This window comes from Grampus griseus, assembly GCF_964374135.1.
Source record: "Grampus griseus genome assembly, chromosome: 3".
NCBI classification, from domain to species: domain Eukaryota; kingdom Metazoa; phylum Chordata; class Mammalia; order Artiodactyla; family Delphinidae; genus Grampus; species Grampus griseus.
The window spans coordinates 137,120,944-137,142,162 of record NC_139019.1 but is presented as its reverse complement, the minus strand read 5'-3'; the positions used below and the strand labels follow the sequence as shown (position 1 = coordinate 137,142,162).

Here is a 21,219-nt window from a genome sequence, read left to right as displayed (position 1 = left end):
AGGGGGCAGCGGGAGCACCTGTCCTCCCCCCTCCCCTGCTCCTCTGTTGCCAGATAAACTCGGGAGAACCCGGAGAGTCCGTCCCGGGCCGGGGCACCCTCAGACTGCCCGGCTGCCGGAGACTAGCAACGTCTCCGGGCGCCCGCGGCGCATCTCTTTGCCGCGAGCCGAGGAAAGATTTCTTCCGTGTATCTCCCTCCCTCTCGAACCCTGGAGCTCGCTCGCTGCTGCCTCTGGGTCCCGGCGGCCGCGGAGAGCCGGGTCGAGCCTCCGGCTGCAGGGAAGAGGCAACCCCGGGGCGTGCGAGTCCCTCCTGGCCCCGAGCTGGGGAGCGAGGAAGAGGTGGCGCGGAGCCCGCGGGAGGACGCGGAGGCCCCGAGCCCCTTCCTCATTTCGCCCGCCTTCCGGGGACCGCTCTGACTTTTTGCGTCCCAAGGCACCGCCACCCACCCTCCCCTCCCCGGCCGGAGCCAAGGGCCGAGGGGCCGAGGGCCAGAGGAGCCGGGGACCGCAGCGCCGCGCGGCGGGATTGGGCAGCGAGCGCAGGCCGGCGAGGTGAGGAGGGGCGCGCGGCAGGCGGGGAGGGTGCCGCCAGTGTGCGCGCGCGAGTGCGCGTGCTCTGAGGGGGCGTGGGTGCCAGCCAGGCGAGTCCCACCCGGCCGCCAGCCCTTCCTGCACCCGGTCACCGCCGGAGCCTCTCGCCACCCGGCCTCCCCAGGCCCCCAAGTCCCATCAACCCTTCCTGCAAACTCCACCCTCCCTACTAATAATTTCCCAATGCAGAATCAGACCGAAACCTTGAGAGACAGCGCTGTCTTTCTACTCCCCTCGCCCCCCCCCGCCCCCCGCCCTTCCTGCTATAAATAATCCGGACCAGCGGGTCAGGCACGTCACACGGTGAGAAACCGGGACCCCGAGGTTTTCTTCTCTGGGGATAGGGGGCAAAGAGTGAGGAGAAGGAGAAAGAAATTGCTCGTGAGTAGTGAAGAAAAGCTTGCTCTTTAACTCCTAGAAAAGACCAGGCATCGTTTTATTATCATTCTTTTTTTTCCTTTTTTTTTCATTTCCGTGTCTGATTCTCCATGCTACGTCCCCCCCTCCACTCCCGGCCCCAAAACCAACGCATTGCTCAACACTCCTCCCATCGGTTTCTTTCCTCCCTCCCCCTTTCACTCCCGCTCCCACCTTCCCCTTCCCTCCGCCACCCCCCGCCCCCACCTCCGCCTCCAGCACCCATTTCGCCCCAGGCAGGGAATGCTATTTGCCACGGAAATAAAGTTCAGATTTCTCTCCCCACCCCACCCCCGCCGCTTGCTGATACCAGAAGTGGACTCTCAGGCACCCATCTTCCCCCTAGCACTACACACCTGCTCTCCTTTAAATTCCTAATCTGGTTTTGCATATTTAAGAGGAAACACCCCCCCCCCACACACACACACCCCAAAACCCCACAACCCGCGAGGTGCAAAACTGCCTCCTGCAAGTACCAAAACTTAACAGACTCTCTAGTTGTTTTTGTCTTAACAAAAGGACTACAAAGATTTTGCTCCGGGTCCTCCTGTGGGGTGACTTTTCTATATTATTCAAATACGCATATATTATACATATATATGTTTTTCCTTTTTCCCCTTTGATTTTTTTTTTTTTCCTCCTTAACAAGAAAATCTTCTCGGTCCCAGGCAACCGCTGCTGCCCCTTTGATGTTTTGGTACGCCTTGCGCATGCGCCTCACATTAGAATTACTGCACTGGGCAGACTAAGTTGGATCTCCTGTCTCCAGTGAAACCCTCAATCCCGTCCAAAACTAAAGGGATGTGGAGAGTCCGGAAAAAGGGCTACTTTGGGATCTGGCCGTTCCCCTTAATAATCGCCGCTGTCTGTGCGCAGAGGTAAGTGTGTCTAGCGTTTCTGTTTCCTTTTTCACTTTGAAAGGCTCTGTCTGCCTACCTCTGTGAGCAAGGATCTGTAGTGAGGATCAGATAGATGCTGAAGCGCTGTGCCTGCTGTCTTATTGATGCCTGTTTATTGTCTTTTCTTTCTTTAGTGTCAATGACCCTAGTAATATGTCGCTGGTTAAAGAGACGGTGGACAGACTCCTGAAAGGCTATGATATTCGGCTGAGACCAGATTTTGGAGGTAATGGGGTTGCCTTGGAAATAAGAAACAGCCCAGCAGCTATAGCCTAAGCTGTCTTTTGAGCTTTGTGCGCTGTCTTCCCTCTCCCTCATTGTGGGTTGCATGTGGTGTACTGAACATGTCTCTGTGTTACAATATTGAGAAACTGATCCAAACTTAAGCTGGTTTGTTACTCTCTAGCACTTAGATGGTCTTTCAGAGAGACCTTCTTAGCCTGTAGTGGTGACTGCTGTCCTTCAGCTTCACTGTTTAAATCCTTTGCTTCACTGTCTTTGTTTCCTTGAGATACAAACCTCTTAAGTTTAGTTAATGGTGTGCCTGGTGAACCTGGCTTACTGAAGGCCATCGGGAACATTTTTGGGGACAAGATATGCAGACAGTTGGTTGAGAAGTCGCATTAACCCCCTGTGCCCACCTACTTTGGAAGAGTTCTAGCCATGGTTTAAATTGGCTGGTGTCTGGATATTATCCAGTCCTGGAAACCTCACTGCAGGGGACAGTGGGGTGGGGGGAGAGGGGCCTGGGGGGATGGGAGGATAGGGAGGGTAGTGGAAGAAGGGCTAGAGACCTCTCTTGCTGCAGCCTTAGATACACTGATATGCCTATTTAATTTTACTCCAGACTCTAACAAAGCTCAAAGAGTTAAAACCTGCACAGAAGCGGGGGGTGGGAAGAATGAGGAGGGGGTGCAGTATATAACTGCAGTGCAATATATAACATTTCGCTTGGGCTAGCCAGATTCCGGTGCTTTTGTGGTTGTGTGTATTCTCATGCTAAGATACCTACCTATGTAGACAGACGTGGAATCCCTCACCCATCGGACACGTGTGTGCCTGTTCAATAGAGCATTTCCCAGAGGAGTACCTGTCACTCTTTAAAAAGGAGCAGAGAATTGAAGAATTTGAGTGTGAGCAGTGGGAAGGGATTTGGGGCAGAGTGTCCCGTGCCCGGGGACTACTCTTGCTAAGAATGCATGAAGTTCTGAGAAATCACGTGGCTGGCCATTTTGGTTTGCAGGTCCCCCTGTGGCTGTGGGAATGAACATCGACATCGCCAGCATCGATATGGTTTCTGAAGTCAATATGGTGAGTAATTGAGGTTTATGGCTGTGTCTCTGCAAACCTTCATTTGGGGACAGGAAGGAGAAAGGATCCAATGGGTGAGGGTGGGGTGTGCATGAGTATGTGTAGGAAGTGGGGTGAGGGCAGGGCATTTTGCTTTGGAACCCACTGTCTTTGAGGCATCAGAGCTGGCTCTTTCTGGTCCCTAAAGATTTTTCCAACCTGGTTTGAAATCGTGGGACTTGGCGAAGAGGGTGTAAAATGCATCACACGTTCATGTGTAAAACGCAGCCACGTGCAGGAGAACCCCTGCAGGAGTCACATTTCCTAAGGTTCAGTGGGAAACCCACTTCATCAAGTGATTTTTCTGAGTTTGGTGTGGGGTCAGGGAAGGAAAGAAGAGGAGAGAGAAGGGAAGTGTTTTGATTTGACATTTCGCAGAGAATATAACCTGGGAACTAAACTAGTGGAGAGGCTGAATAAATGACCCTCGGATACTGATATCCACTTGTTGCTTTTGGAGCCGGCCTCTTTACAGTTGATGGCAAGCCCCGCCCCCTGCCCATGGCTCACCTGCTCCTTTAACCCCCAAAATAAATAAAATAAAAATTGGCCACCCTGCTTTCAAAAGGTAAGCTCAGACCTATGTGTCATCTCTGGTCACTTCTGCAATGGTATTCACTGCATGTCCTAAGCCTGTGTGATTTATGGACAGCAGCACTCCTTAGTGGCCCCCTCCTTGGTCTTGGGGCAAGTGCTAAGAGAAAAAGCCTCCGTCTTCCCCTCCCGGGAACACTTGTGTGTATGGGGGTGGGGGGGGCGGAGGGGGGCGGGGCTGAGGGGAGGGTTGCTTCATGCAGGAGCGCCCCCTGCTGCCCATGTTGGGGCACTGCAGACATACAAGACAATAAGTGTCCCAGATACCCCTGCTTACTTGCGCCATTTCTTCAGTGACTTTTCTACTCTGTGTTTTTGAAGTTTTCACCCTTGGAAAAGTCTCTCTAGAAAGGCCACATTTGAATGTAAGATGCCAGGGTTACTTTCAGTCCTAATAGGGTACAGCACATTGCAGAAGATTGTATTGTAGTGTAGTTTTGCCTGGAAACAGGATGCACTGTTAAAGAAGAGGGTCTAGTGTGTAAGGTTTTATGCAAAACGGTTCTAAGCCAGCCATCAGGACTTGAAAGTTAGGACACTTATTAATTCACTCGAGAGCCAAATACTAGGTAGTGGATATGCTCTTAACATGATATAAATTTTCATCACCCCAGAATTCAAATATAGAGGAAGCTCAAATAACCAGCCCAACCTTATACAATGTCCAAAGATAGGTGATAATCCTGAGCTATCACAAGCTTATGAAACATCTGTGACTACTCCAGAGAACATTCAACTCTTTCAGTGATGTTTTTAAGGACGTGTATCTTGTTATATTCTAATTATTGGGAAATCATTTTATGATATAGGATTTGAACACAGACTGAAGATGCTATTGGATGATTCAGAACCATAGATTTCCCACACATTGTGAGAATCTCCTGTGTGGGTAGAGAATATTTCTTTCTTGGGAAACTAAACATTTAACTTCTCAGATGTACAAATATTCACTTTTGTGAAATTTTAGAGGTCTTTCATCAGTTTATATTTTGAATTTTACCATGAAAATAGAAAATGTCCTCATGTGGGTACCTGCTAAGTCCTAGGTACTTGAATCTAAATTGTGTGGCTAAAAAGAAAGTGATATGGAAATCAGGTGTAGTTCTGTGTGTCCTGTCTTTTGATTTCCTTATGCTCTTTTCCCACATTTTATTCTGTCACCTTCCTCTTCAGAGCATCAGAAAGGTGAGACTTTATGGAAAAATTAAGAAATATTTAGAATCTAAAGAGACAGTGATGAGATGATTAGAAGTTGCTGCATTAGAACTTAGATGTATAAGTTAGCTGAGAACTTAGACCTATTATATCCCAAAATGGCTTAAGAGTAGTGGCATTGTTTTCTTCTTCTTAAGTTTTGTTCATTTTTCACCAGCATGCAGCATTTTGGAGAGGTGTCAGAGCTGGACATGATGCCAAGACCTGCTAGTCAAAATATAGACCCAGTTAAGGCGAGGTGTCATCTCTTACAGCTATTTACTGTTGCAGAAAAGTCTCAGGATGTTGAAAGTGTAGAAACAAACGTCAGGTTGTAAATAAGCCAGTACTGCAGCATTAATGATTAGAACCAAGCATTATAAATTCCATGCTAGATTCCTTTCTTAGCCTACTGCTAACACACGTGGACTTGTCCAGACACAGTTTTACTTGTTGAAAAATTAACACTTTTATGATTAACAATCATAGTGACTTTAATCCTTCCAAGAAAAATTTTGTGATATGTACTATTTTTTAAAGTATGGTTATTTGATTTGAAGCAACAGATGGGAAATTCCATCCCTGATGTCTAAATAAAAGATGTTTATGGCATATTGCCCACTGTATACAGGTCTAAAAGGGTTAGGATCTTTCGATTAGATTCAGCTCTGAAAGAATGGTTGATTGATTATTTAAGTGAAACCTCAAAATTGATTAATGCACATGTTTCTGCCTCATTATCCTTTGTGGCCTGCAATCTCTGGTACTTGTAGCTTTCTTTTATTATAGCAAATCTTCCTTTGAAGAATGGTAGGCACCAGACCATTTAGACTGTCATTGACTCATTTGTACTGAAAGGAAAAATGGCCCATGTCGATGTGGTGCTCCTGGTAAATGACAAAGATAGAAAGACCTGAATACTAGTTCTGCTTCTACTGTTCAGTCAACTTGAGGGAATTGACAGCCCCATGGGGCTTGGTTTCTCTTTTTACATATATATATATATATATATATATATATATATTTATTTATTTATTTATTTGGCTGCACCTGGTCTTAGTGGTGGCACGCAGGATCTTTAGTTCTGGCATGTGAACTCTTAGTTGAGGCATGTGGGATCTAGTTCCCTGACCAGGGATCAAACCCGGGCCCCCTGCCTAGAGAGCATGGAGTTTTAGCCACTGGACCACCAGGGAAGTCCTGGGGCTTGATCTCTTCACCTGCTAAAAGGGAATAATAGTCCCCGTTTACATATTTTAGGTGAGTACCAGAATTAATAAAATGATGCAAGTGAAAGTACTGGTGTCCCATGAACATAGCTTATATAGAAGACTGAATATCAGCCTGTCACTATAAGGAGACCCAGTGTCCATTCCAGCCGCTGCCCTAAGTGTACTTGGGTCAGTGATTTACATTGCGTGGTCTCAGTTTCCATATGTTTGAAATGAGAGGGACATGCCAAATTGACTTCTAACTCAAAGTTACATGTGTTTCTGCTTTGGTTTATCATAATAGCTCTGTTGGGTACAAAGAAGTTCCAGGAAACTTGGAAATCCAGCATAAACGTTAGAAAAATGCAGAATTCCTAAATGGCATGCAGTTCTGAGTTCTTAGGAGGGTGATGATGGTATCTTACTCACCTATGTGACTCAGGTGACTGTTGAGCCAGTGGAAGATCTCTGGAAGAACACAATCTCAATTAGAATGTTCCTGAGCAGAAAGCTTGGCTTTAGAATGAAACATTTTTAGATGTCTTGGTTAAATTGGCAGGACTCTTTTTGTTAAGATTCTTTGATGAAAATGCATTTTAAGTTCCAAAATTGGCTCTGAGGATTATGGACTGAAATAGCTTTCTCTTCATTTAAAGCAGATTCTTCTCCATCTTGGAACAACACATTTGCCAACCGAAGAGTGAAGCAATATTTCACTTTTGAGGAAAGCGTTCTAGTAAACATATACACAAATTACCTTTTTATGGAATGGCAAATGGTGAAAAGTGCTGCCTTTTTTTTTTAAAAACAGATGTTTTCTTGCATCACCAGCTGCACAGTTTAAAATTCAATTCGACACAAATACTTATTTAGCAGCTACTATGATCCAGCTATGTGTTAGGCCATAGGGACAGAGCAGCAAACAAGAATGACTTGTCCCCTGACCTCATGAAACTTAATATCTTGGTGTTTACTATCGTTAATTCTACTGCAGGCTCCTATCATACTTATGTTTAACATGAGCATTTTCTCTAAAAATTTTATGAGCAGCCTCTTGAGGACCTAGTTGTCTGTATCTCCCATGCGTTCCTTTGTCACTTGTTGATTTCACCATTCATTTGTTATTTGATATTTCAAATTGCCTGATATGTTACATATTTATTGTCTTCCTAAATGATTTGTATAAAATACATGTAGCGAAGGTTATAGTATCTCTCTCCATGTGGTTTTGCTCTGTAAACGACCGTTGGTTGGAAGTTTGACTACATAGTATCATATATGTGGAGAGACAGAGCATGGACTTGTAGGCCTCAAATTCAAGACACTTTTTAAATTACTATTTAAATCAATTAATGTGGAAAGAATCACAGTGTAGGACCACTGAGTTCTTTGAAAGCAGAAATACACAGGGCATACTGGAAATACAGAATTCTGAGGTATTATGTAGAAATTACTAGGTGAAGATGGGGGTTAGCGGTCTGTGGATAAATGTTTTAAGCAGAAAGAGTGGCATATAGGAGAAAAAACAGGAAAAATAAATGGGATTAGGAATTTGCAAGTAGCTTTAAATGGCTGGATTTGGGAGTGGGAGTGAGGAAGTGATAAGATTTGGTATTGAGATCATAAGTGGTGATCAAATTATATAGACCATTTTTGTAGCTTGCAGAAGAGTTTACATTTTGTTCCAAAGGCTGTAGGGACCCATGAAAAGATGTCAGTAGGAGAATCGCTTGAACAGATTCACACTTGAGGAAGATGCTTTTGAAGTATGAGGGGTGCAGCAAGACCAAAGGTTGGGAGATAAGGTGAAAATCCACTGCAAAAATCCAGAAAGAATGGATGAACGGAGACAGGGATGTAAAGGAGAAGATAGAAAATCAGGGCTTTTACGAGGCAGAAGTGGCAGGACTTGGTGAATCCTAAGTTTCTGATGGTTTCATTTATCGATATGGGGAACACCAAAAGGGCAGCCAGTTTGGGGGTGGGCTGGGGATTGAGGTGTGTGGGAAGACAGTTCATTTTGGGAAACGCTGACTTTTCTCCACACATGGAATCTCCAAATGGAGATTGGAAAATACAGGTCAGGAGCTTAGTAAGACGTCATGACTAGAGAGATGAACTTGGACATTGTCAGCATATAAGTGGTACTTATAACGGTGTGAATGGATACAATTAAAAAGGGAAAGTGAAAGGATGGCAAAAAATGGGGATCTGGTGAGCAGTGTAATTTAAGTGGTGGAATGCTGAAAAGGAGCCCACACAGATTAGTAAGTAGCTAAGCAGCAGTCAGATGGTAGGAGAACCCACAGATAATAATGTCTTCAAAGCTGAGGCACAAGAGAGTTTAAAAAGGAAGGAAATGGTCAGCTGCATCAGATGCCACAACGATCAATTGAAATAAGTTCTGAGACTTGTCTCCCAGCTATAGTAAGTAACAGGAGCGTGTTGGTAAATGTAGCGAGAGGAGTCTTAGTGGTTGAAGACTACACCTTTGAAAAGTGTGGATCTGAAGCAAAGTCGGGAGAGGGCAACTGCTAAAAGAAGTCATATATCATTTGGAGAAGTACCCCTAGAAGGGAGTAGGTTGCAGATACGAAGCAGGAGCTGGGGTGGGTGACGGGATGTGGAGCGAGGGGAAGGGGTTGTGAAGACTCACCGACCCAGACTTCATTCTCAATAAATAACGCATGAAGCTCTCCTACCCAATTTTAGTAAGCTGTCGTTTTCTCGCCTTCTTTTCCTTCTCCTGCTTCCCCTTCTCTTCCCCCTCTACTCCCCCTCTGTGCAATGCCCAACATTTTCCACCATCACAGCACTAATATAAGAAAATAATCACAGTTATTGCTCATTGGGCCCTTAACTTGTGCAGGTATCCTCTTGATGTGTATTATCTCATCCAGTCCTCCTATAAAAGCAGTGGTATGGCTAGTGTCCACCTTTTTATAAAAGAGGAGCCTGAGGCCCAGAGAGGTTAAGTGACTTATTCAAGGTCACCCAGCTAGCAAATGATTGACTTTACATCCCTCAATCTTAGCCCTCTGGTTATACTGCACTTCTGGATGTAGTAAGGCATCATTTAAAAAAAATTATTCTCATTCCTTATGGACCTGTTTTGTTGTAGTTGTTTGTTTTTATTTATTTTATTTTATTTTATTTATTTTTTTGGAAACAGTGGGTGGATCAGATAAACTAATCCTATATGTTACTGTTACTCCTCAATCTCTCCACCTTGAAAAAAATCTTAATTTCATTAAAATGACTTTTTCAAATAGGTACTTTATTCAGTGTGTATTAAATATAAGACATGGTTTCTGTCCTTGAGAAATTTATACTTCATATTACATCTATTACCAGGTAATAAAGGAAGATTTATATAAGAGCTTGAAAAGTCAAGGATGTTGCTTGTGTCATGATTTCTTTCATTATGAATGGGTGCTGTTAACTTGTCTAATAATTTTCCTATTGCTCCAGCAGAATCTGTCATATAACCATTAAGGCGGATAGCTGTCACAAAATGTTGGATGATAAAGTTCAAGAACTGTGTCAGTGGTTTTAAGCTTTGGGTGGACACTATGTGAAAAGACCCTTTCCCTTTTTTTCTTTTATTATCAATTGAATTTTTTCCATTGAAAACACATTTTTGTGATTTCTGATAAATTACTCCTGCGAATAATCTCTTAAAAGTGGTTGAGTGTTTTTCTTCTCTTCCCGGATCTTTACTCCCTCTGGCCCACACAGTATAAATGAGGTTCATTATAAAGATTACATCTCAAGAAGATTTATTCATCAATTTTTAAACAATTATTGCACATGATATAGGCAGTTTATAAATCATTTTCTCTGGGTTAACTCTTAGGGCAGGTCCTTTGCTGTTGCTTTGTAGGACCCTAAACAATGGCCTTGCTTGATCGTGACATGAAATAAAAATCTGACTGTGAGCTTACCCTGCAAGAGAAGGAAGGGGAGGGAAATATCCCAAGTTTCATATTTTAGGAGCACCTCAAAGCGTGCTTTACTGTGATCCCTCCCACCTCCTTGTTAAATGGTCTTGAGAATTTCTATAAGAATGTAAATCAGAGAAAGTCCTTTTCTTAACACTGTGACGGGGTACTGACTAATTTTGGGGTGGGGCACTGGCTTGTTTTGAAATCATTCATTCTGTAACATTTATTTGTGATCAGTGCTCTTGGCATCGTGACCAGATAATTCGTTGTTGTGAGGGGGCTGTCATGTGCGTTGTAAGATGTTTAACAGCATGTCTGGCTTCTACCTACTAGATGCCAGAAGTACCCTCGCAGTTATGAAAACCAAAAATGTCTCCAGATATTGCCAGATGTGTCCTGGGGGATGAACTTGTCCTCATCTCAGAACCCCCAGTGTAGAATATGGTGGTGTGCTTTTGTCTCCAAACAAGTTGAGAAAAGAAGAGATTTTTCTCATTGAGTAATGGCTTTCATACTTAATCACCATTTTCATTTCTGTTTCATGGTACATTATGACAAAGCCAATTTTAAAAGATCAACAAACATCAAAGGCAAAAATTATCCACATCCCCGTCACTTCATTAAAACTGTTTTAATTTGCCTATAATACCTTCTACTTCTTGTCTATTTGCTTATTCATACTTTACACATTACACTTAGTTATTTGTAGAGAGAATTTTATAGTCTGTGTTTTCACTTAACAGACCATGAGTATTTTTGCAGTTTTATGCTTTCTCTAAAAAAAGAAAAAAATGCACACCTTTATTACTACCAGTGTAAACTGATGTGTATTCTTCTATGGCTTTTTGGTGATCTTACAAACATATACAAACATATGAATATATTGACATTTTCTTTTTTATTGTATATTTTTTCAAAAGAATTTTAAAATACATTTTATAGATTATTAGTCATAATTCTAGCTGTAGGTTATTTGAAAATAAATATATAATTTACTTATAAACTATTAACAACTACATAAAAATCATATATAAAATAGAGAACTGGATTTAAATAGCATAAATGGAAACTTTTAAATTTTATCTATCAATTTGATTCTCATTTACACAGCTACTCTTTCCTCTATTTTTAGCCTGATATTACTCAGCTTTTCCAAAATCATTTTACATTTTTGGATGACACAAAAATACTTTGAAACACACAGTTAAAAGAGGAATGAGAAAGTAGATGGTTATGAGTTTTTAAAAGATACAAACACAAGATTTACATGTTCCTTCCAGATATGCATTTTATTTGCAAAATATGTATTTTATTAAACAAGGAGAAAAATGGGTCTATATTATTCTGTCCCTATGTATATGGAAAAATATGGCCATGTCTTTAACCCATTGTCTCTTGCCTAGTGCTCATTTTGTAAACATTCTATTGGCCTTTTTATCACCAAGTCTTATTTTCCCTGCTCTGTAATTTGGCATGTACTGCCCACTTACCTGCCAAGAGGTCTTAACTTAGAAGTAATTGCTTGGGCAATTAAAGATGAAATAACTTTTCTCCTAACCCAATAGCCAGAATTAAAGTAATGAAGTTTTTAAGGTGAATCTACATGTATCTTAGAAAAGTGATACGTGAATAAGCCATGGCTAAATATTAGAGATATTGAGGTGTGCGAATGTATGGAAATTGTCTGCATCCCAGTGCCTAGCACAATTCCGGACAATTAGTAGATACTCAGCAAATATGTGGTGAAAGGAGTTGTTGGAGGGGGTAATGGAAAGACTGCAGTATATCAGGCTAACAGGAAGTATTTATATCATACTCCTTAACCAGCACCATGTCAGTTAGGCTATTTTGTGGAAGGATATGAAATGGTTCTCACACTAGACCTAAGGCTCGCTCTAGAGTCAAGAAAGAGTGATCTTCATTGCCTGAAGAGGGAGGTGAGGGTTGATGGAGAGAAGAGTGTTTCAGATCGGTGGGAGAGGAGAGTCGTATATCCCTGTGGTAGAGGACTCAAAATAAAAGGTTGAGATCCAGGTTTTTACAGTGGTTCTCAGGCTTTACTGTGCAACAGAATCACCTGAGTCTTGTATTAATATTTGTATTTTCAGGGCACATGCCCAGAGTCTAATTCAGGAGGTCTAGGATGGAGTTCAGGAATTCGCATGTTTAAAATCTCTTTATGTGACTGACGTAGGTACTGTCTGAGGGCCACTGTCTTAGGAACACTAGTTTTATAGTGAAGGTGGAAGCTAATACAATCACTAATAAAGGAATTTGACAACAGAACTGGTCTCTAGTTATCATATGAATTTTTGCAATGAGAAAGCTCCAAGTGGTCAGAGTCGGTGGGATTTGTAGAAGACTTGGTAGAAGAGGGAGAGCTGGACTGAGCAAGAAGGATCAGTGCAATACGAATGGATAGAAAATAAGGAGAACCGTCCTATGGGAGTCAGTGGGCATGGAGACAGTATGAAGAAAGGCATTACTTGTTAGCAATAATAATATTGCAAAAATAAACACTTAGAGCGCATATAACTATCCCACTTAATGTTCACAAAAGTCTCATGAGCTAGATAATATTATCATCCTCTTTTATAAGTGTAGAAACAAGGACTAGAGGGATTGTATAATTTCTACAATTACAGAGCTAATATATGTGGACAGGAACGGTAGGGTGCATATGTAGGGTATACCTACGTATGGTGAAGCTTAATTGCATAAGACCTTGGCACCTGTGCAGAGGAGACACTGAAATTTCTGGGGTGGATGCTAGGAATGATGAGTCTTAAGCACCTTCACAAAGAATAAAAGTAAGGGTCATTTACTAAGGGTAAGAATGAGAGAGTAGAAAAACATTTTCCAGATCTGATTTTTATTTTTATAAAATGCCCCTTTGAACCTCCATACTAATTTTTTTGACACAAATGATGAAAAGAATCATAGTTCTGTATTTTAAAAGGTTAGACAAAGTTTGTGAAATGGGGGGAGGGATTAGCACAGGGTTTGATGCTATGAATATAATTAATAATAGCTGCATCAGTTATTTGGTTATAAGAGGTCTGGGTAATATCAGAAATACTGATATTTTAACATACGTTTTAGGATAATATTATTTGACTATTCCTTCCTGTTTAGAAAGATAGCTATTTGATTGGTGGTTAGTACTAGTAGTATTACACATTTACATGTAGGGAAAATGCCATTAAAATAGCTTCCTACAAATTATTTATGGCTGCTTAATTGTATTTCTTGAAGTATATGCTTAAATTTGAAGGTCTCAGTGATTAAGCATCTTGAGGGTGCTCGTCTACAGATCAGTAATTTAGTGCCTAATTGGTGCAAGACCATCGAATCAAAAATTTTTTTAAAAGTTTATCTACTGGCTTTTACATGTCTCTCTTTTAACTAAATAATCTCTAAAAGTCACCTTTTATTCTGCTATTTTTAAAAAATTTTAGATAGAAATGATGCTGTTATCATGAGAATTGAACCTCAGACTACTTGACTTGCTTAATAAATGAATGTCTATTTATCTGTGCACCAATATGTAATTTCCATTATAAAACATACCCAAAATAGAGATGTAAAGAGGATTTGATAAAAATATATAAAGTTACAATATTTTTATCTCATACTCACCTTGATACTGGCTTAGAGTTTTTTATTTCCCATGAAAATAAGAATATAGCAAATAGTGATGGAAAATTACAGTCTGTTCTGTTCTGCATATTAGTCTGTTAATGGGAACTTTTGAATAGTAGGGCTTATAATATAGATAATTCAAAGGTGACTGCTATTTTCTATGGATACAGCCCCATTTATTCCTACCTTGCAACTTCTAAAGCATCAACATAGAAAAAATGTTTTAGTGTGCTGTTCATCCCTTCCAGGAGGGAGTATTTGTTTTAAAATAATCGTTGAATCTTCCTGCTTCCTAGGACTACACGTTAACTGGATTGACCAAAAAATTATATAATCAGACAGCTGGCTTTTAAACAAATATACAAAGATCATCTTTAAAATTTGTTCATTTTAGTGAGGGTATTGACATTTCATTGACTGTAAATCTTTTACAGTCAATGAAACGTTTTAAATATTAATCTTAAATGATTTATAGGCCATTTAAAAGACTATCACAAAATAAGAAGCAGAAATGTTAAAGAGTTTTAAATGTGAGTGAGTAGGTGCCAGTTATTAGGTTGTAAAATCAAATCACCATTCTGTGTTTTCACTGTTATTGAAGACACAGTGCTCCAAAAAATGAAATTTAAGTAACTTTTCTCTTTCTTTTCCTTGACCTACAGACAAAGAAAGACTTATTTTGTAAATACAGATTTCTGAATTTTTTTGTTTTTTGTTTTGCTTTTCTTTTTTCTTTTTCTTTTTCTTTTTTGCCAAATGAACGTTTGAGTTAATAGACTGAAGATCTTTTGAAATGTTCTCTGATCAGTCAGTCATGTAAACCATTCCTCTTTCAAGCACTGCTAAGCCAGTACTCTCTTGGACACTGGTGGGGCTGATCTCCTAGGCTGTGTAAATTTGCGTCTGGCTTATGTGTTGTAAGAATGCTCATTACTTGAATCCCATTAGTAGACCTGTGTGGCAAACCATTTTTCTAACAGAATTCATTAGAGAATGATACCTTTGTCATTCTAAAAGTCATAATATTTTAAGCACTTGCCAGATTTACAGTTGAAAGATCTATGGAATTACAGACCACATGAAAAACAAAGAGCTTATTTCCTTCGGAGTTTTTAAATGATTTATTTTTAGACTTTAGGTTTTGGAGGCCAATTTTCTATCTATTTAATGAGCCAGTTTTGAGAACCACATTTTAAAATGGCTTTGTCTTTTTATTTTACTAACTGGATGTGATCATCATCACCAGGTAGATCACTTAGGTAGAAATTCGTTGTAATGGAATTTTCTTGACTTAGGATGCTTTAGTCAAAGTGGCAAATGTTATAAATGGGTTCTGGTTGTACAATTCCCAGATTTGGACATAATACCTCTTAAGAGTTTATGCTCTCATTTTAAAAATTAGCCACAATTCTGGAGCTCTGGTTTTCCTGCTTTGTTGTTTTGGTGCATAGTGCAGTCGTGGCAAGAATAAAACCTGATTAAATTAAATGCCACTTGTGCTGTTGGGCTTTAAAGAGAGAGAGAACGAGAAAGAGAGACCCAGAGAGGGAGATGGAGGAAGAGATAGACAAATGTGGTTCCTGGCCTTGAGGAATTTGTAATTGTTTTCAATAGTTGAGAAATAACAGAAGGCCTTTTTTTAATAAAGTTATCTGTGTTTTGTTTTTTGTTAGCATACATGAGTATCATATAAAATATGCAACAAGGATTTGCCATATAAGAATGTGTATATAATCAGGGACTGTCCTTTTGAATTTACATGATATGGAATCAAAGGTATCAAAGTGCATGTGGATTCTCTTTGTTCTTTTAAGCATTTGATAGTTTGCAAACAAATACTATTAAAAAGAGTCAATGAAAAACAGGATTTGAAAAAATTGCATTATACCTTTTAACTGGGATATATATTTTTTATGACTAATAACACTACTAAGAATCACCACCATTTATTGAGATAATTTTATGAAATGAAGTTTAATTTTTCAGTGACTTCACATTTAATTTTCAAAAACCTCTATGAAATAAGAAGTGTTATCACAGTTTACAGATGGCTAAACTGAGGGTTAGAAGATGTGTGTGAGTTAGAACCAAGACAATACAGCTTTCCTTTATTTTACAGCTAGAAAGTGCTGGAACTGGAGTTAGAGCCCAGTTTGTCTCCTATCCTACTTATTTTGTGTTTTTCTCAAGTTAAAGGAAGGGGAAGTTTAAAAAATTGAATGGACCTGCCTCCACTATAATCTCCCAGAATGATTAATAGTCCACATTCCAGTTCCCCAGATAAATTTTGGGAAACTTATAAAAATCAAACAAATAGAACATGAAGGATAAAATCTGTAATATGCAAAAATAGTCTAAGTCATTTGGAAATAAATTACAATAGTAATTATCACTGTTTAGGTATCATTAGGGTTGGTGGGTAAATTGAAAATTATGATTTACTTTTTTCTTGGTCATTTTAAATCATCTTTCGTCACTAGGGAATGATTTCAATTCTGGCTCAAAACAAAAATCTGCTCTGAAAAAATGTATCTGGTAATCCTGAGAATTAATAACAAAATTAGATTTGACTAAATTTAAGAGAGGCTTTTTTAGAACCAAGAAAATATCAACCCTTCATATCTTACTTGTTATTTTAATGAGGTGGAACGTATCTCAGAATATTCAGTAAAATGACGATTGGTATTTGTGTGAAATAATAATTGTGATGCATTTCAAGGTCAGTTCAAAAGACTTCAGTTTAAATATATTTGTGTTCCTCAAGGTTGGGAAAAATATGTGGCTTAAACAAAATGTTTCTTATCTCTTTTCTTTTTTTCTACTTTCTCAAATGTCCAACTGGGTTGATAAAAATTATGAATAAAATTAAGCCAGGTATATCATGTATATCTAAAAACACTGTGTATATATACATATATGAATATGACTATATGAACATATATAATTTAAAAATAATTACTAAGTTCTGTATTTCTTTTGAAAGCAAACAGTCCTTGGACTAAAATATGCTATTGCATTTTTTTAGAGATTATTTCTGTGGTTACTGTGGAAAGGTATTTATATCAAAAGCAGGGACTGGGAAGTTCTGAATTTGTCCTGAATTTGTCACTGATGATAAAACTTTGTAAACATTTCTTAAATTCTAGTTCAGAGTTACTGTATTTGAAAATGAAACAAATTAAATGAAAGAGATAAGGTTACTTCCAGCTATGTGTTATGTTTGCTTTGTAAAACAGGTAAGTTTGTCTGTCACATAATTTTCTTAAGAGTCTGCAATTTTTAAATCTGAATTGCTTTTATTACTTATTTCTCTCCATTATAGAAAAATCAGTAATAAACTGTAGTGAAAAGTGAAGATCTCTATTAATATCACTCAGAAATAAATACTGTTAGCAAAAGGATCGCTAAACCTCAAGACTTCTTGGGAATTCACGTGTGTACATGAAATAGAATCAGATAGTATACATTATGGTTTTTTTTTTCTTTTTTTAGAGAGACATTTAATCTTTATTTTTAACATAGACATTCTTTACTTCTGGTCAATGTGCCATTTTCTTCAATAATTAAACAGTTGTACAACATATGTTTCATAGGCCACAAACGACCTATTAGCATAAAATTCAAGTAAACTCATATATAAGCCAGAGTGACTTTTCTATATCACAATATGTAAAAATTTATTTTATCATTCCCCCCTCTTTTTTTTAACATCTTTATTGGAGTATAATTGCTTTACAATGGTGTGTTAGTTTCTGCTGTATAACAAAGTAAGTCAGCTATACATATACATATATCCCCATATCCCTTCCCTTTCGCATCTCCTTCCCACCCTCCCTATCGCACCCCTCTAGGTGGACACAAAGCACCGAGCTGATCTCCCTGTGCTATGCAGCTGCTTCCCACAAGCTATTTTACATTTGGTAGTGTATATATGTCTATGCCACTCTCTCACTTCGTCCCAGCTTACCCTTCCCCCTCCCCATGTCCTCAAGTCCATTCTCTACGTCTGTGTCTTTATTCCTGTCCTGCCCCTAGGTTCTTCATTACCTTTTTTTTTTTTTTTTAGATTCCATATATATGTGTTAGGATACGGTATTTGTTTTTCTCTTTCTGACTTACTTCACTCTGTATGACAGACTCTGGGTCCATCCACCTCACTACAAATAACTCAATTTCATTTCTTTTTATGGCTGAGTAATATTCCATTGTATATATGTGCCGCATCTTCTTTATCCATTCATCTGTTGATGGACACTTAGGTTGCTTCCAATACATTATGTTTTATAATATGATTTCTGCACTTAACATTTTGTGAGCATCTTTTGATGCTATCTAAAATTTTTCTGTAACAAAATATCCAGTGGTTGTATAGAATTTCATTGTATGGCTGTACCATATTTATGAAATCAGTCCTCTGTTGGTGGTCATTATGATTATTTTGTGTATTTTTACTCTTATGAACTAAACTGTATTAAACTGTCCTGTGTATTCATATTTGATGCAATTATAACATTTTTCCCCTAAATTCTTAGAAGTAGGATTACTGGAACCCAAAGCAGGGTTGATACATATTTTAGATATTATACATTTTACATATTTATATATTTAGATTTGGATACATATTACAAATCTATCCTTCCTTTAAAACATTGTTAATTAATGTTCACACCACCCAGTGTATGGGAGTTCCATTTGCACACTCCCAGACCAGTCCTGGGTATCTCCCTCAGGATATTCATCCTTTCCATCTTTGCTAATCTCTAAGGTGAAATTAGTAATTTCCTTTATCAGTTAAAATTTTTATTGCCAGGTAACTATCTCAAATACCTTTTTGTATTCATAGACCATTTGCATTTTTTCATTTTGAATTGCCTTTTTATGTCATTTATTGATTTTTTTTCTATTAGAATAATTTTTTGTTAGCTATTTGTTAGAACTTTCTATACATTGGGTTGGCCAAAATGTTCATTCGGGTTTTTCCATAAGATGTTACGGAAAAACCCAAACAAACATTTTGGCCAACCCAATATTAAGATTATAACCCTTTGTCATATATTGCAAACATACTTCTTTGTATAATAACTTTGTGAATACTATCTTTTGATGTACTAAAGAATGTTATGGATTTTGATCTTGGCTTTTAGACTTTGAAAAGTCTTGTTTGCCATAAGATTTAAAAAAAGAAATGTTCAAATCATCTGTCATTATTTTACGTATTTTTTACCATAGAAATTGAATCCATTTGAAATGTATTTTAGAGTAAGTTCTGAAGCAGGAATATACATAGGTAGGATAGATAGATAGATAGATAGATGTCACAATAATTTTTAAGGCAATCTGTCATTTTCCTAATGATTTGAAATGTTGTCTTCCTCACATATGAAATCTCATATGTCCTTAGGTCTTTGTTTTTATTCTGTAACTTATCTCATTAATATTTTCCTATATTGTTGTACCAAAACTATGTGTTTTTAATTTTTCTAGCTTTAAATATTAAGACAGATTTCCCACAACGTAGTCTTATCTCACACCTGTTAGAGTGGCTGTCACCAAAAAGACAAGAAATAACAAGTGTTGGTGAGGGTGTGGAGAAAAGGGAACCCTTGTGCACTGTTGCTGGGAATGTAAATTGGTGCAGCCACTATGGAAAACAGCATTGAGGTTCCTCAAAAAATTAAAAATAGAACTACCATATGATTCAGCAATTCTGCTTCTGTGTATTTAGCCAAAGGAAATGAACCACCAACTCAAAAAGATACTTCATCTGTCTGTCTACCTATCTATCTGTCTATCTGCCTATCTACATAAATATCCCCATGTTCATTGCAGTCTTATTTACAATAGCCAAGATATGGGAAAAAAATCTAAGTATCCATCAATGGATGGATAAAGAAAATGTGATATATAAATATATAAAATATATACAATGGAATATTATTCTGCCATAAAAAGAATAAAGTCTTACTATTTGTGACAATATGGGTGGACCTTGAGGGCATTATGCTAAGAGAAATAAGTCAGAGAAAGACAAATACTGTATAATCTCACTTATATATGGAATCTAAAAGCAAACAAAGAACGAACTCATAGATAAGACAGAGAACAGATTGATGGATGCCAGAGGCAGGGGCTGGGAAGTGGGCATAGTAAGTGACGGGGGTCAAAAGATACAGACTTTTATAAAAATAAATACAGTGTAAAGTTTTAAAATAAATGTCATGGGGATGTAATTTACAGCATAGTGGCTATAGCTGATAATACTGTTTTGCATATTGAAAGTTGCCGAGAGAGTAGATCTTAAAAGTTCTCATCACAAGAGAAAATTTGTAGCTGTGTGTGGTGATGGATGCTAAGTAGACTTATTGTGGAGATCATTTTGCCACATATACAGATACTGAATTACCCTGTTATACAATGAAACTGAGTTAATGTTTTATGTCAGTTATAACTAAAAAAAAGGACAAATCTCCCCTCATTATGTTTCTACTTAATTGTACTTAACCTTTATGAAATAGTTATGCCTTCATACAATCTTTAAATTTTGGCAAGTTGAAAATAATGCTACTAAGGGTAAGCTGGGATGAAGTGAGAGAGTGGCATGGACACATATACGCTACCAAATGTAAAATAGATAGCTAGTGGGAAGCAGCCGCATAGCACAGGGAGACCAACTCGGTGCTTTGTGACCACCTAGAGGGGTGGGATAGAGAGGGTGGGACGGAAACGCAAGAGGGAGGGGATATGGGGATATATGTATACGTATAGCTGGTTCACTTTGTTATACAGCAGACACTAACACAACACTGCAAAGCAATTATACTCAAATAAAGATGTTAAAAAAAATAATGCTACTTGTATTTTGGTTGTAATTGCAGTATAATTTATGAAGGAGTTTGGAAGGAAATTTACTTAGCGGTATTGGTTCTTCCTATTGAAGAACATACTGTGTCTCCTCATTTATACATATTCTTTTATGTCCTTCTGTAAAATTTTACAGTTTTCTCTGGGTAAGTCTTGCAGATTTCTTGTTAAATTTATTCCCATAGGGCTTACATAATCTTGTTAAATTCAGTGCTTTTCAGCTTTTATGGTTATTGTGAATGGGATTTTTATATCCAGTGATTATTTTTCATTCCTGGCCAAAAGAACAAATGCCATATAACCACCCTAGAAGGGGGTGTCTTTTAACTTTACAACTCAGAGCACCATTTCCATTTCAATTTATGCATACACCTTGGGTATCACTAATATATTTAAGATGTATAGCACAGAAACATTGTGCATTTTTTTTGCAGTTTGTTATATTTCTAATCAGTGTAAACATTTTAAAAGTGATTGTTTTATTTCCACTTCAGTCTTCTACATAGGACTCAT

The 21,219-nt window shown here is 38.5% G+C and overlaps 1 protein-coding gene across 2 annotated transcripts in view; it reads left to right on the top strand.

The window, feature by feature from the left end:
* Positions 1–1,812: 1,812 nt before the first annotated feature.
* Positions 1,813–21,219, top strand: part of GABRB2 (gamma-aminobutyric acid type A receptor subunit beta2) — a gene marked incomplete at both ends in the record, with an annotated part of 293,074 nt that continues 273,667 nt past the window's right edge. For both annotated transcript variants that reach the window (XM_082652408.1, XM_082652407.1), the window contains 3 exons: positions 1,813–1,889; positions 2,045–2,136; positions 3,154–3,221. In XM_082652408.1, coding sequence (XP_082508534.1) covers positions 1,813–1,889; positions 2,045–2,136; positions 3,154–3,221 — 237 coding nt within the window. The remainder of the gene's footprint in view (positions 1,890–2,044; positions 2,137–3,153; positions 3,222–21,219) is intronic.